At 56.9% G+C, this 13,198-nt stretch overlaps 2 protein-coding genes across 4 annotated transcripts in view; one reads left to right on the top strand and one right to left on the bottom strand.

Moving 5' to 3' along the window:
- The window catches only part of SETD2 (SET domain containing 2, histone lysine methyltransferase), a 65,232-nt gene that overhangs the window by 3,518 nt on the left and 48,516 nt on the right, over nt 1-13,198 (bottom strand). For 2 of the 3 annotated variants that reach the window (XM_027907764.1, XM_027907767.1), the window contains exon 21: nt 12,806-13,054. In XM_027907764.1, the coding sequence (XP_027763565.1) occupies nt 12,893-13,054 (162 nt within the window). In that variant the 3' untranslated portion in view covers nt 12,806-12,892. Of the gene's footprint in view, nt 1-12,805; nt 13,055-13,198 lie in introns of those variants that run through there. The other variant, XM_027907766.1, reaches the window with a different exon arrangement.
- Nucleotides 8-4,746, top strand: LOC114070403 (D-threo-3-hydroxyaspartate dehydratase-like). Its single transcript, XM_027907768.1, has 8 exons — nt 8-88; nt 728-1,008; nt 1,978-2,164; nt 3,186-3,307; nt 3,402-3,591; nt 3,668-3,773; nt 3,864-4,087; nt 4,195-4,746. The coding sequence occupies exons 1-7, from the start codon at nt 24-26 to the stop codon at nt 3,951-3,953; spliced, it is 1,041 nt and encodes a 346-aa protein (XP_027763569.1). The 5' UTR covers nt 8-23; the 3' UTR covers nt 3,954-4,087; nt 4,195-4,746.

The raw sequence follows: 13,198 nt of genomic DNA, 5'->3' as shown, positions 1-13,198 counted from the left end.
CGGTGCGCGGGAACGCCGAGCGGATGCGGGAGCGGTGCCGGGCGCTGGGGCTGCGCCTGCGGCCACACGTCAAGACACACAAAACGCTGTGAGTGCGTCCCCACGGTCCCCCGGCAACCAGCGGCAAGCCCAGCATCCTCCCCGAAATCCCCCCAGCATCTCCCCAGTATCCCCCCGTCCTTCCCCTTAGCATCCAACTTCCTCCCCAGTATCCTCTCAGCATCTTCCCAACATCCCTCCCTCCACCTCCTCATCCTCTCTCTCAGTACCCCCAGCCTTTCCCCCAAATATCACCCATCTGCCTTTCCAGTATCCCCCCAGCATCCTCCCAGTATCTCCCCACCATCTCCCAGTATCCTCTCATCATCTCCCTCAGCATCTCTCAATTTCCCCAGCATCATCCCACCATCCTCCTGGTGTCCCTTCCAGTACCCCTCACAGCACGCCCTCATCCTCCTCCCAGCACTCCCCCCTTCCTCCCAGTATGTCCCCATCCTGTCCCCAGTATCCTCCCAGTATCCCCCATCCTCCCCTTCAGCACTCCTCAACTTCTCCCAGCATCCTCCCAGCACCTCCTCAGCATCCCTACCTTCCCTCCCAGTATCCTCCCAGTATCCCTTATCCTTTCCCAGTATCCCCCCATCCTCCCCCACCTTCCCTCCCACACTCCCTCACCTTTTCCCCCCGGTATCCCCCATTTCCCCTCTCCTCCTCTCCCGGTTCCCAGGGAAGGCGCTGCGCTGGCCACGGGCGGGACCCGCCGTGGGATCGTGGTGTCCACGCTGGCCGAGGGGCGGTTCTTCGCGGCCGGGGGCTTCGACGACATCCTGTACGCCTTCCCGGTGCCCGAGTGGCGCCTGGCAGAGTGCTCCGCCCTGGCCCAGCAGCTCCAGGCCTTCCATCTGCTGGTGGACAGCCCGCGGGGGCTGGAGCTGCTGCAGCAGAACCCCCTTCCCGGCGGGAAGCGCTGGCTCGTGTGGCTCAAGCTGGACTGCGGGAACGGCAGGGGTAGGTGACCCCCCACAGCCCGCCCACCCGTGAGGGGCAGGGATGGGGCCTCACGTGGCCTCTGCCAAAAGGGGTTTCATCCCACCATGGGGTGGGATGTGCTGGGTGCCCACCAGAACTGGTCAGGATGGGGCAGCTGAGAACCTCCCAAAAGTCATTCCTTAGGGATGATCCATGAGGAGAGCTCCCCGTGTCCCTCAAGCCCCCACATCCACCATATCCGTGAGGATGGGGGATCTGAGCCCACCCCCAAAGTCGTTAATCAAGGATGCTCCAGGACCCTCCAAGCCCTCCCTCTCAATCAGGGTGGGGCATTTAAGACCTCCCAAAATCACTTTTTAAGGATACTCCATGAGGAGAGATCTCCATGTCCCCTTAAGATCATAGATCCACCATCTCAGCAGGAATGGGACATTTAAGACCCCCCCAAAAAAAGCCAGTCTGCGGTGATGCTCCACAGGAAGGGATCCCAGTGTCTCTCCAAGCCCCCCAGGCCTACCATCTCAGCCAGGATGAGGCATCTGAGACCCCCCAAAAGTCCTTTGAAGATGCTTCATTCATAGGGAAGGATGTTCCTCACCCCTCCAAGACCGTCCCCAGTGTCGTTAATCAAGGACTCTCCGTGTCCCAAATCCCCCCAAGCCCTCAAATCCATCTCAACCAGGAGGGGACATTTAAGACCCCGGCCCAAAAATCATTCTTCAAGGATGCTCCATGGGGGAGGATGTGCCAGGTCCCTCAATCCCTCAGATCCACCATCTCAACCAGGACAGGGCACCTAAACCCCCCCCAGGGTCATTTTTCCAGGAATTCCAAGGGGCAGAGCTCGCCCAAACCCCTTTAATCCCCACCCTCCAAGCCCATTCTTATCCTTCCCACAGCCAGGATGCTCCTTGGGGGGGCGGGGGGGGGGGAGGTGATATCCCACCAATCCCCATCCCCACCATCTCTCCCAAACCCCCCTCCCAGCGGGAATCCGCCCCACGGACCCCGCGGCTCTGGCCCTGGCCCGCTCCATCGCCCGGGGGGCTCCGGAGGTGGTGACGCTGGTGGGGGTGTACGCGCACTGCGGGAACACCTACGGCTGCGGGGACACCCCCGCCGTGCAGGCCATCGCCAGGGACACCACCCGCGCCGTGCTGGCCTTCGTCACCAGGTGAGTCCCCACCCACGGGTGTGGGGAGAGCGAGGGTGGAGCTTAGGGGGGGGGTGGCACGTCCTTGCTGTGTCCCCCTCCCCAAATCCCGGTGTTGGGTTGTAAATGTAAACGACCCCCATAAAAGACCCTCAAAGCCCACCCCCCCCCTCCCCCGGGGGGCACAGGGAGGATGTTGGTGGTTCCGCCACCTTTGATGTCACCTTTGATGTGACCTGGGGCATTGTCCCCTCCCTGCTCCTCTGCCGCCCTTTCATCCCAGCGGGGGTTTCGCATCCTGGAGGGAATTGCTGCCGGATGGTCCCCGCTGGGAAAGGGAGGGGGGAAACAGGGACCCCCATCCCCCCACCAACAGGGATGTTCTCACCTGGGGACACGTCCTGGGGGTCCCCAGCCCAGCCTACGGTTGCACCGGTTTTTGGGGAGGGGGGGGAGGAGGAACTGAGGCCACCCCACAAAATTCCCCCTTTTCCCCAAAGCTGGGAGCTGCTCTGGCACAGCTGGGAACAGCTGGGAGGGGTTCCAGGCGGGATCTGGGATCTGGGGCTGGTCCCAAGCACAGCTGGTGGGTGCTCTGCCACATCTGGGGGTACAGGAACAGCTGAGAGGGGTCCCAGGTGTATCTGGGGATGCTCTGGCACAGTTTGGGGGGTACTGAAGCACATCTGGGGGCTCCTGTTCACATCTGGGGGTGTCGTGGCCCATCTGGGGGGATTTCTGCCACACCTGGCGTGCTTGGGCACATCAGGGCATGGTCCCAGTACATCTTGGGATCTTCCTAACATACTGGGGGGGGCTCTGCCCCATCTGGATGGTTCCCTTGAGCGTTTGGGGGGGATTCCTGACCCATCTGGGGGCTCCCTGAGGCATCACCATCCCTGGTCCTGCGGCACCCAAAGCTGAAGGACTCACCCCTGGTGGTGTTCCCCGCCGTGCCCAGGGGTGAAGGACCCACCTCTGGCCCCTGGGGGTGATGTCTCCCTCCCGAGCACTCAGAGGGTCCCCCCCCCTGTGCCCCCAGGCTGCGGCAGGAGGGGATCCCGTGTCCCGAGGCCACCATCGGTTCCACCCCGTCCTGCAGCCACCCGGTGCCGGAGATGTCGCAGCTCACCGAGGTGCACCCGGGCAACTACCTGTTCTATGGTGAGCGGGACGGGCCCCCCCGGGACCCCCGAGGATGGGACACACCCCGAGCTGACCCGGGGACTTTCCCCCCCCCCCCCCCCCCCACCCCCAGACCTGCAGCAGACCCAGCTGGGCTCGTGCCGGCCGGAGGAGGTGGCGATCCGCGTCCTCACCAGGGTGGTGGGGCACTACCCGCACCGAAAGCAGCTGCTGGTGGACTGCGGGTGGGCGGCCCTGAGCCTGCACGGCCGCGACCAGGGACCCCCGGGCTGCGCTGCCGTCGAGGGGCACCCCCAGCTCAGGTGACCCCCGCGGGGCGGGCAGAGGGGGGACAGGCGGGGCGGGGACGGGCGGGGAGGTGACAGCGTGTCCCCCCAGGCTGGTGGGGCTGACCCAGGAGCACGGGCAGGTGGAGGCCGTGGATGGGGAGCTGGATTTCCAGCAGTTCCCGGTGGGAAGCACCTTGGCTCTCATCCCGTACCATGTGAGTATCCGGCCCTGCCGTGTCCCCCCGTGTCCCTTCCGTGTCCCCTCCATGTCCCCTGTGTCCCCCACTGACTGTCCCCCCCTCCAGGCCTGTGCCACAGCTGCCATGCACCCCGTGTACTTCGTCCACGCTGGGGGGAAGGTGGTGGAGCTCTGGCACCCCACCCGTGGGTGGTGAGGAGAGACGAGAGGTACCAGGGGGGTGTGCCCACACCGAGACCCCGCACCCACACGGGGACCCTGCACCCAGACCCCGCACCCAGGAGACCCCACAGCCAGGAGAGCCTGTACCTTCACCAAAACCCCACACCTGTGAGACCCTGCACCTGCACCAAGACCCCTCACCCTCACTAAGACCCCACAGCATGAGACCCCACAGCATGAGACCCCACAGCCATGAGGCCCTGCACCCTCACTAGGACCCCACACCCACAACGAGACCCTTAACCCACACCAAGCCCCCTCATCCTGAGACCCTGTGCCCACACTGACACTCTGCACCCTCAGCAAGACCCCACACCAAGATCAGGCACCCAGGAGACCCCACACCCACACGAAGACCCTGCACATCCACAAAGACCCCACACCCATGAGACCCCTCATCGAGAGCCTTCACCCACACCAAACCCCTGTGCCCAGGGCAGCGTCCTGCGCCCACCACACCGGGGGCTGCACCCACAGCAGGGGCCATGCCAGGGTCCCACCTGGGCACACTGCACCCGCTCCAAGGCTGTGCGCCCACACTGGGGGCCCGCACTCTTGTTGGGGTCCTGCGCCCACAGCAAAACCCTGCACCCACGCCACAGTGGAATGATGCACCCCCTCCAAGACCCTGCACCCACCACGAGACCCTGCACCAAACCCAAGACCCCCCACCCATGCCAGAATGCTGCCCCCAGCTGAAATCCTGTGCCCACCCCAGGGTGCTGTCCCGCCACCAGGGGTCAATAAAGCTTCTTCTCCCGCTTTCAGAGACTGTTTTCCACTCGGGGCAGGGCCGCAGGGAGGCGGCGGGGCTGGCAATCGCGGTTCGGAGCAGCGCGGTCCCAGTTCGGGCCAGTCCCGTTGGGAGCGCCCCGGGTGGGAATCGAACCCGCGATCCTACAGCCTCGAGGGGCGGGGCTTCGAGCGAAGCCCCGCCCCGTCTCTCCCGCTCAGCCAATAGCGGAGCGCCCCGCCCCACCCTGCCCGAGGGAGCCACGCCCAGCTGAGCCCGGTCCGGGCGGGACGGGAACGAGGGGCCGGAGCGGGAGCGAACGGGGCTGAACGGGAGCGAACCGGGACCGAGAGAGGCTGAACGGGAGCGAACCGGGAGCGAACGGACCGGACTGGGATCCAGCGGGAGCGAACCGGGACCGAGCGGGGCCGGACCCGAACCGAGCGGGGCTGTACAGGACCGAACCGGGACCGAGCGGGGCCGAACCAGGACCGAGCGGGGCCAAACCAGGACCGAGAGTGGCTGAACGGGACCGAGCGGGGCTGAACAGGACTGAACCGGGACTGAAGCGGCACCGAAGCGGGGCCGAGCAGAGCCAGACGGGGCCGAGCCGAGCGCAGCGGGAGCGGTTCGGGGTGGCTCGGAGCGGTCCGGCCGGAGCGGGGGGTCCCGGGCCGGGGCCGGTGCCGGCGATGCCGCGGCTCCTGGGGCCGCTCCTGCTGCTGCTGCTGAGCCCGGTGCGGGACCGGGACGGGAACGGGACCGGGACAGGAATGGGACCGGGACCGGGACCGGGATGGGGTCTGGGACCGGGACGGGAACGGGACCGGGACAGGAATGGGACCGGGAACGGGACCGGGATGGGGTCTGGGAACGGGATGGGGACTGGAACGGGTTGGGATGGGCCGGGCCAGGAGCGGAATGGGCCGGGCAGGGCGGGGTGTTCCTGCTGCCCCCGGGCCCCGCCGGCCGCCCCCGGCCCGGGACGCTCCGGGTCATTTGGCTCCCTGGCTTTTGTTGTTTTTTGGGGCTTGGTTCGGTTCACTTTGGGTCAGTTCGGTTCAGTTCCCTCAGTTCCTTTTCTTTCCTTTTATCCCATTTCCCTTCATATTTATGTTATTTTTTCTTTTATTTTATTTTCCTTATAAATTTTGTTTTTATGTTCCTTTTTAACTTTATTTCATATTCCTTTTTTAATTTTTTCCCATTTTGATTTTATTTTTATTTTCATTTTTTAATTTTGATTTCATTTTCCTTCTTTTATTATTTTGTTATATTTTAATTAATTCTATTTTCCTTTTTTATTTTGATTTTTTAAATTAATTTTATTTTCCTTTTCTATTTTATTTTAATTTTTCCTTTTTAATTTTATTTCATTCTGATTTTTTATTTCATATTATTATACTTTATTTTCCTTTATTTTGTTTTATTTTCCTTAATTTCCTGTTACTTTCTTTCATTTTATTTCAGATTTTCCCTTTATCTCCCTTTATTTCCCTTGACTTTATTTCTTTTAATTTCTTTCCCTTTTAGTGTCTTTCTCACACTCATTTTTATTTACTATTTACTTCGTTACCTTTTTACTCTTTTCATTTGATTTTTCACTTTTATTTATTTTCCTTTATTTCTCCTTTGTTATTATTTATTTTTGTTATCCCTCAATCCCTCCTCCCACTCTTTCTATTTTAACCCTCGAGCACTCCCCATCCCCCTCCCCAATAATCCCCTATCCCGGGCCCCCTTTCCATGTTTTAGGAGGGGGGGGTCACAGTGGGAATTTGGGGGATCCTGGAGCAAATTGAGGGGAAACTGAGGCAGGACCCTCTCTGTGCCCGCAGGTGCCCGGGTGGGGCGGGGGGTGCCCCCCGTGTCCCCCCGGTGTCCCCCAGCCGTGTGACCCCGATGACACGCACAGTGAGTACCCCAAAAACACCCCCTCTCCCAAAATACCTCCCTAAACCCTCCTCCCCGCGCAAAACCGCTCCTAAACCCCCCCAGAAACCTCTCCCACAGCCCGGAGCCCCACGGAGGAGGAGCTGGAGGAGCCGTGCCCACCCTGCCCCCCCTGCAGCCGTGAGTGGCACCGGGGACACCCCGGGTGGGGGGATTGTGGGGGTGGGATGGGCAGGAAGGTTTGAGGAGGGGGCTGGGCAGAGATTTCCCCTTGTCGTGCCTCAGTTTCCCCACGTAGTTCTTCAGTTCCTCCCTATTGTGCCTCAGTTTCCCCACGTCGTGCCTCGGTTTCCCCGTGTCATTCCTTAATTTCCTCACTTTCCCCACATAGCTCTTCAGTTCCCCCACGTCGTGCCTTGGTTTCCCCTTGTCCTGCCTCAATTTCCCCACGTCCTGCCTCAGTTTCCTCCTGTCGTCCCTTAATTTCCTCACGCCGTGCCTCAGTTTCCCCACACTGTGCCTCAGTTTCTCCACATTATCCCTCAATTTCCTCACATTGTGCCTCAGTTTTCCCAATTTTGTGCCTCAGTTTCCCCACGTTGTGCTTCTATTTCTCCATGTAGTTCCCCAATTTTCTCACGTCCTACCTCAATTTCCCTATTTCGTGCCTCCATTTCCCCATATTATGCCTCAGTTTTCCCTTTTTGTGCCTCAGTTTCCCCACAGAGCTCTTCACTTTCTCCACGTTGTGCCTCACTTTCTTCACGCAGTTCCTTTATCTCCCCTCATCGTGCCTCGCTTTCCCCATCCCGTGTCTCAGTTTCTCCCTGTCATTCCTTAATTTCCCCACATCGTGCCTCAGCCTCCCCAGGCTGTGCTTCCATTTCTCCGTGTAATTCCCGAAGTTTCTCATGTCCTGCCTCAATTTCCCCCACGCTGTGCCTCAGTTTCTCCAGATGGTTCCTTCATTTTGACATGTCGTGCCTCAGATTCTCCACACTGTGCCTCGGTTTTCCCACTTCGTGCCTCCATTTCCCCATATCGTGCCTCAGTTTCCCCACGAAGATCCTTAATTTCCCCAATTTCCTTATGCTGTGCCTCAGTTTCCCCTATTTGTGCCTGTATTCCCCATTTTGTGCCTCAGTTTCCCCACATAGTTCGGCAGTAACTCCCTCTTGTGCCTCAGTTTCCCCGTGTAATTCCTTAATTTCTTTATCGTGCCTCAATTTCCTCATATCGTGCCTCAGTTTCCCCATTTTGTTCCTCGGTTGTGCCTCCTTTTCCTCAGGTAGTTCCTTAATTTCCTCACATCGTGCCCCAATTTCCCAACATCGTGCCTCAGTTTCCCCTGTTTTTACCTCATTCCCTCTTTTTGTGCCTCAGTATCCCCCCTTTTTACCCAATTTCCCACTTTCTGTGCCTCAATTTCCCCCTTTTTTCCCTCATTCCCTTTTTTTCCTGGTTCCCCTTTTTGTGCCTCAGTTTCCCTTTTTGAGCCTCAGTTTCCCCTTTTTTACCCAATTTCCTACTTTCTGTGCCTCAATTTCCCCTTTTTTCCCCTCATTCCCTTTTTTATGCCTCACTTTCCCCTCTTTTACCTCTCCCCCTCCCCTTTTTCTGGCCGTTCCCCCCACGTGGCTCTGGGGATGACCCCAAAATCAGGTCTCCCCCCCTTCCCCTCCCGGGGGAAACTGAGGCACATCCAGATGCTCCCAAACCTCCTTTAACTTTTGGGGTCTCCCCTCCCGGTCCCCACAGACGTGGCCGCGGTGCCGATTCCCGGGGGGACCCCCCCGGTGTCAGGGACCCCCCGTGTGACCCCCCCGGTGCCGGGGGACCCCCCCGAGCCGCCCCCCGGTGCCACCATCCCCCTGTACTGTGCCCTCCTGGCCGCCGTCGTGGTGGGGCTCATCGCCTACGTGGCCTTCAAGTGGTGAGTTTTGGGGGTCCCGAGGGGGGGGGGACACGCGGATTTGGGGACCCCCAGTGACCCCTCCGCCATGTCCCCCACCCCCTTTCCCCAAGCTGGGACACGTGCAGGAAGAAGCGGCAGCTGGACAAGGCGCGGGATGCGGGGGATGCGGGAATGTCGCCAGATGGGGAGAAGCTCCGGGGGGACAGCGGGGTCTTCCTGGACACCCCCGGCCCGCAGGAGCACCCCCAGCACGGTGGGAATTTGGGGGGGACACGCAGCCCTGGGTGGGGGGGGCACCTGAGAATTTAAGGGGGGGGGACACCTGCAGGTTGGGGGGGACAGCCAGCCCCATGTGGGGTCAGGGGTGATTTGGGGGGGCACTCAAGGTTTTTGGAGGACACCCAGCCCTGTGTGGGGGGACAGGGTTTTGGGGGGGCACGCGGGAATTCGGGGGATGCATCTGCGGGTTTGGGGGGGTGGTGGTCAGGGAATGTCTGGATTTGGGGGACATCGGGATTTGGGGGTTGGGGTGCTCTGGGGGAGCACACGGAGGTTTGGGGGGACAGCACAGCCCGGGGAACACCCAGATGGGTCTGTGGGGACAACACGGCCCGGGGAGCACCCACGGGGGTTTTGGGGTGTACCTGAATCCCGGGGAGCACCCACACGGATTTGGGGGGACACCTGAACCCCAGGGAACACCCAGAGGGGTTCTGGAGCATCCCTACCATGGGATTCACCTGGATGGGGCTGGAGAGCAAAGCACCCACATGGGATCGGGGAGTACCTGGATGGGGTCAGGGAGACCCCAAAGGGGTTGGGGACCCCCTGAATGGGGCTGGGAAGACTCCTAACGGGATCGGGGAGCACCTGGATGGGGTCACGGCCCTCCCGTCCGCGTGGATCTCTCTCCCGGCTGCCGTGTGGAATTCCGGGATGCTGACACCCCTCCCTCTCCCGCAGCCCCCCCCGAGGGTCCCCCCTCGCTCCAGGTGCCCCCTCGGCGGCAGGACGAGCGGGAGCGGCTGCTGGAGCTGGGCGGCCCCGGGGGCACCGCGGGGACAGCGGGCGATGTCACCTCCGCCGTGTGACACCGCCGGGGCCGCCGCCAGATGGATTCTGGGGGGGGTTCAGTGGGTTTTGTACTTTTATAGGGATCCTGGGGGTGGGATGGGGGGCGTTTGGTGGCCTCGGTGTGGGATGGAGGTGGGGGGGATGCGGGAATGGGGCTGGTCCTGGGTGGGGGCATTAAATTGTCACTTGGGGGCCACCAGGATTTGTGTCCTCGGGTGTTTGTGAGTGCATGGAAACGCGTGTCCTCGGGATGTGTCCCCTGGGGTGTCCCCGTGTCCCCAGGATGGGTGTCCTTGTGTGTCTGTGTGTCCACACAAGCCCGTGTCCCTGGCGTGTGTCCCTTCAGGTGTCCCGAGTGTCCCCAGCTGTCCCCGTGTCCCTGGGGTGTGTCCCTTCAGGTGTCCCGAGTGTCCCCAGCTGTCCCCGTGTCTGCGGGATGAGCCCCTCGGGTGTCCCTGTGCCACCAGGATTTGTGTCCCTGGGTGTCCCTGGGTGTCCCTGTGTCCCAGGGCTGTGTCCCCAGGTGTCCATGTCCCCCTGGGTGTGTCACTGGGATATGTCCCCGGGATGGGTGTCCTGGGGTGTCTGGGTGTCCCCAGGATGTGTCCCCTCAGGAGTCCTTCTGTCCCTGGGCTCTGTCCTTGCACATCTCTGTGTCCCCACACACGTCACTGGGATTTATCCCCTCAGGTGCCATTCCCCCAATATTCCCCATTATTCCCCCAAAATTCCCCATTATTCCCCCAATTAAATTCCCATTAATCCCTGAATGGTCCCTGAACAGTTGCTGTTGTTCCCCAAGACCTGCTTTTATTTTCCAAACACCCCCAAGCTATTTCCTATTATTGCCCAGATATTTCCTGTTATTCCCCAGCCACTCCAACTGGTTAATATTTCCAATATTCCCCAAATATTTCCTATTATTCCCCTAATTAATTGCCTATTATTCCCCCAATATCCCCTAGATAGTTGATGTTATTCCCCCAATACTTGCTATTATTCCCCAGATATTCCCTAAGGCAATTTTCTCTTATTCCCCAAACATTCCCTATTATTCCCCAAATAATCCCCATTAGTCCCCAAATATTTCCTGTTATTCCCTAAACATTCCCCAAATAATCCCCATTACTCTCCCCAGTATTCCCTATCATTGACCCCATTAATTTCCTATTATCCCCCAAATATTCCCTGAATATTTTGTGTTGTTTCCCCAATATTTGCAATTATTTCCCAAACATACCCAACGTATTTTCCCATTATTGCCCAAACCTTTCCTGTTATTTCTCAACAACTCCCCAAATATTGGTTATTATTCCCCAAGTATTTCCTATTATTGTCCAAATGACTTGTCTATTACTTCCCAAATTCTCCTCAAGTATTTCCAACTATTCCCCTAATTAATTGTCTATTATTCCCTAAATATTCCCCAAAGATTTGCTATTATTTCTATTATTTTAAAAAATACTATTATTTCCCAGATATTCCCTAAGCTATTTATTAATCCTCCAAAAATCCTCCAAATATTCCCAACTATCCCCCATTATTCCCCAAATATTTCCTATTATTCTCCCAATTCATTTGCTATTTTCCCCAAAATATTTGCTGTTATTTCCAAATATTCCCTATTTTCTTATTATTGCTCAAATATTTTTTATTCCCTAAGCATTCCCCAAATATTCCCCATATCACTTTTCTAGTACTTTCCAAATATTTCCTGTTATTCCCTCAATTAATTTGCTATTATTCCCCCAATATTCCTTAAATATTTGGTATTTTTCTCCCAACATTTGCTATTATTTCCTAGACATTCCCTAAGCTATTTTCCTATTATTCCCTAAACATTCTCTATTATTCCCCCAATTAATCTGCTATTATCCCTTAAAACATTTGGAATTATTCCCCAAAATCTGCCATTATTTTCCAAACATTCCCCAAGCTATTTTCCCATTATTGCCCAAATATTTCCTATTATTCCCCAATTGACTTGTCTGTTACTTCCCAAATATTCCCAAAATATTTGGTCTTGTTCTCCTAAGCTATTTTTGTATTATTCCCCAACTATTTCCTGTTATTTCCCAAACTATTTTGCCATTATTCCCCAGATACCTCCTGTTATTTCCCAAATATTCCCCAAATACTTATTATTGTCTCACAAATATTCCCCAAACACTTCCTATTCTTCCCCAAATATTCCCTATTAATCCCAAATATTCCCTAACCTATTTTCCTATTCTTGCCCTAATATTCCCCAAATACTCCCTGTCATTCCCAGACATTCCCCAACTCCTGGCTGTTATTCCCCCCCTCTTCCCTAACCAACTTTGTTATTATTCCCCAGAGATTTGCTGGTTTCCCCCCGAATATTCCCTGTTATTCCCCAAACCATTTTTCGCTTCCTCCCCAGTTACTTCCCATAATCCCCCAAATATTTCCCGTTATTCCTCCCATTATTCCTCCAGTTCTGGAGCTGTTCTTCCCCAGATCCCTGATGTCATTCCGAGGTGTCCGTGTGTCCCTGGGCTGTGTGGCCTCGGCTGTCCCCACGTCCTTCCACCCACGTCCAATACCCCCTTTCCCACTCCCCAAAGATTCCTGGGAATGCTTGAGGGTCACAGTGGGGTGTCCCTCCCACCCGTGCCCGGCGTCGATCGGGATTTTTTTGGGGGGTGGGGCTCGTTTTTCTTTGGATTTTTTTTTATTTTTTTCTCTTTTTTTGCCTTTTTTGTTTTTTACAAAAAAAGTTCCGTAAAAATTGGAGAAAGTAAAATGCTCGAAGCAGTAAAATCAATCTTATCCACATGGCCAGAAATCCGCAGTTATTTACAGGGGGAACACAGGGAACCTCGCAGGACTGAGGGGAAAACCGAGAGGAAAAGACTCAAAAAAAAAAAAAAAAAAAAAAGGGAAATGTGGGAATAACCCCAAAACATTCCTGGCAAAGTGTTCCCCGTGGGTGGGATCGGCAAGTTCGGGGCTAAAAGCGAGGGGTGTGGGGAAGCAAATTGTTATCAATATATTCACATACACGTTAAAATATAATACAGAGCTCGGGAGCGGCGCTGGCAAAGCCCGGCCTGGCTCGGGAAAACCGGGATCAGCAGGGCCTGGCTCGGGAAAACCGGGATCAGCAGGGCCTGGCTCGGGAAAACCGGGCCCGGCAAAGCCTGGCCAGGCCGTGGCACCGCCGGTGCTGCTTCTCCTTTAAAAAAAAAACTCATGGTGAAAATAAAACCCCCAGGTTGGGGGTTCCAAACGCCCATTCCTGAGGGGAAGGAGGGATGGAGGGGTATTCCAGGTGTTATTCCAGCTCCGTGTCCTCTTTGGGCTTGTAGAGGATTCCGAATTTCTGCATGTACTTCTTGATGTACTCCTTGGTTTTGTGTTTGACGTTCTCGTTGCACTCCAGGTCCTCGGGGTTCTTGCAGTACTTGAGCTCCTTGTTCATCACCCCGTGGGTCAGCTGGAAATGTGGGAATGCCAGGTCAGGCCTGGAATTCCCACTGAGCCAGGCCTGGCCATTCCAAAGGCCATGGGGCTGTCATTCCCTAAGGAACTCCTGTTAATCCCAACCACTCCCCTCTGGTATTGCCCAAATCCTTCCTTT

The sequence above is a fragment of the Empidonax traillii genome, unplaced genomic scaffold, assembly GCF_003031625.1.
Source record: "Empidonax traillii isolate 1590-97213 ecotype Southwest subspecies unplaced genomic scaffold, ASM303162v1 scaffold1540:size127936, whole genome shotgun sequence".
NCBI classification, from domain to species: domain Eukaryota; kingdom Metazoa; phylum Chordata; class Aves; order Passeriformes; family Tyrannidae; genus Empidonax; species Empidonax traillii.
This window is presented reverse-complemented; position numbering and strand designations above follow the sequence as displayed.

What these genes read in the sequence shown, in the direction of transcription:
- LOC114070403 (XM_027907768.1), top strand. Translation starts at nt 24, where the DNA reads ATGCGGGAGCGGTGCCGGGCGCTGGGGCTGCGCCTGCGGCCACACGTC. An exon ending in GGACTGCGGGAACGGCAGGG is followed by an intron (nt 1,009 to 1,977) that starts GTAGGTGACCCC and finishes CCCCCCTCCCAG; the next exon opens with CGGGAATCCGCCCCACGGAC. An exon ending in GTGCTGGCCTTCGTCACCAG is followed by an intron (nt 2,165 to 3,185) that starts GTGAGTCCCCAC and finishes CTGTGCCCCCAG; the next exon opens with GCTGCGGCAGGAGGGGATCC.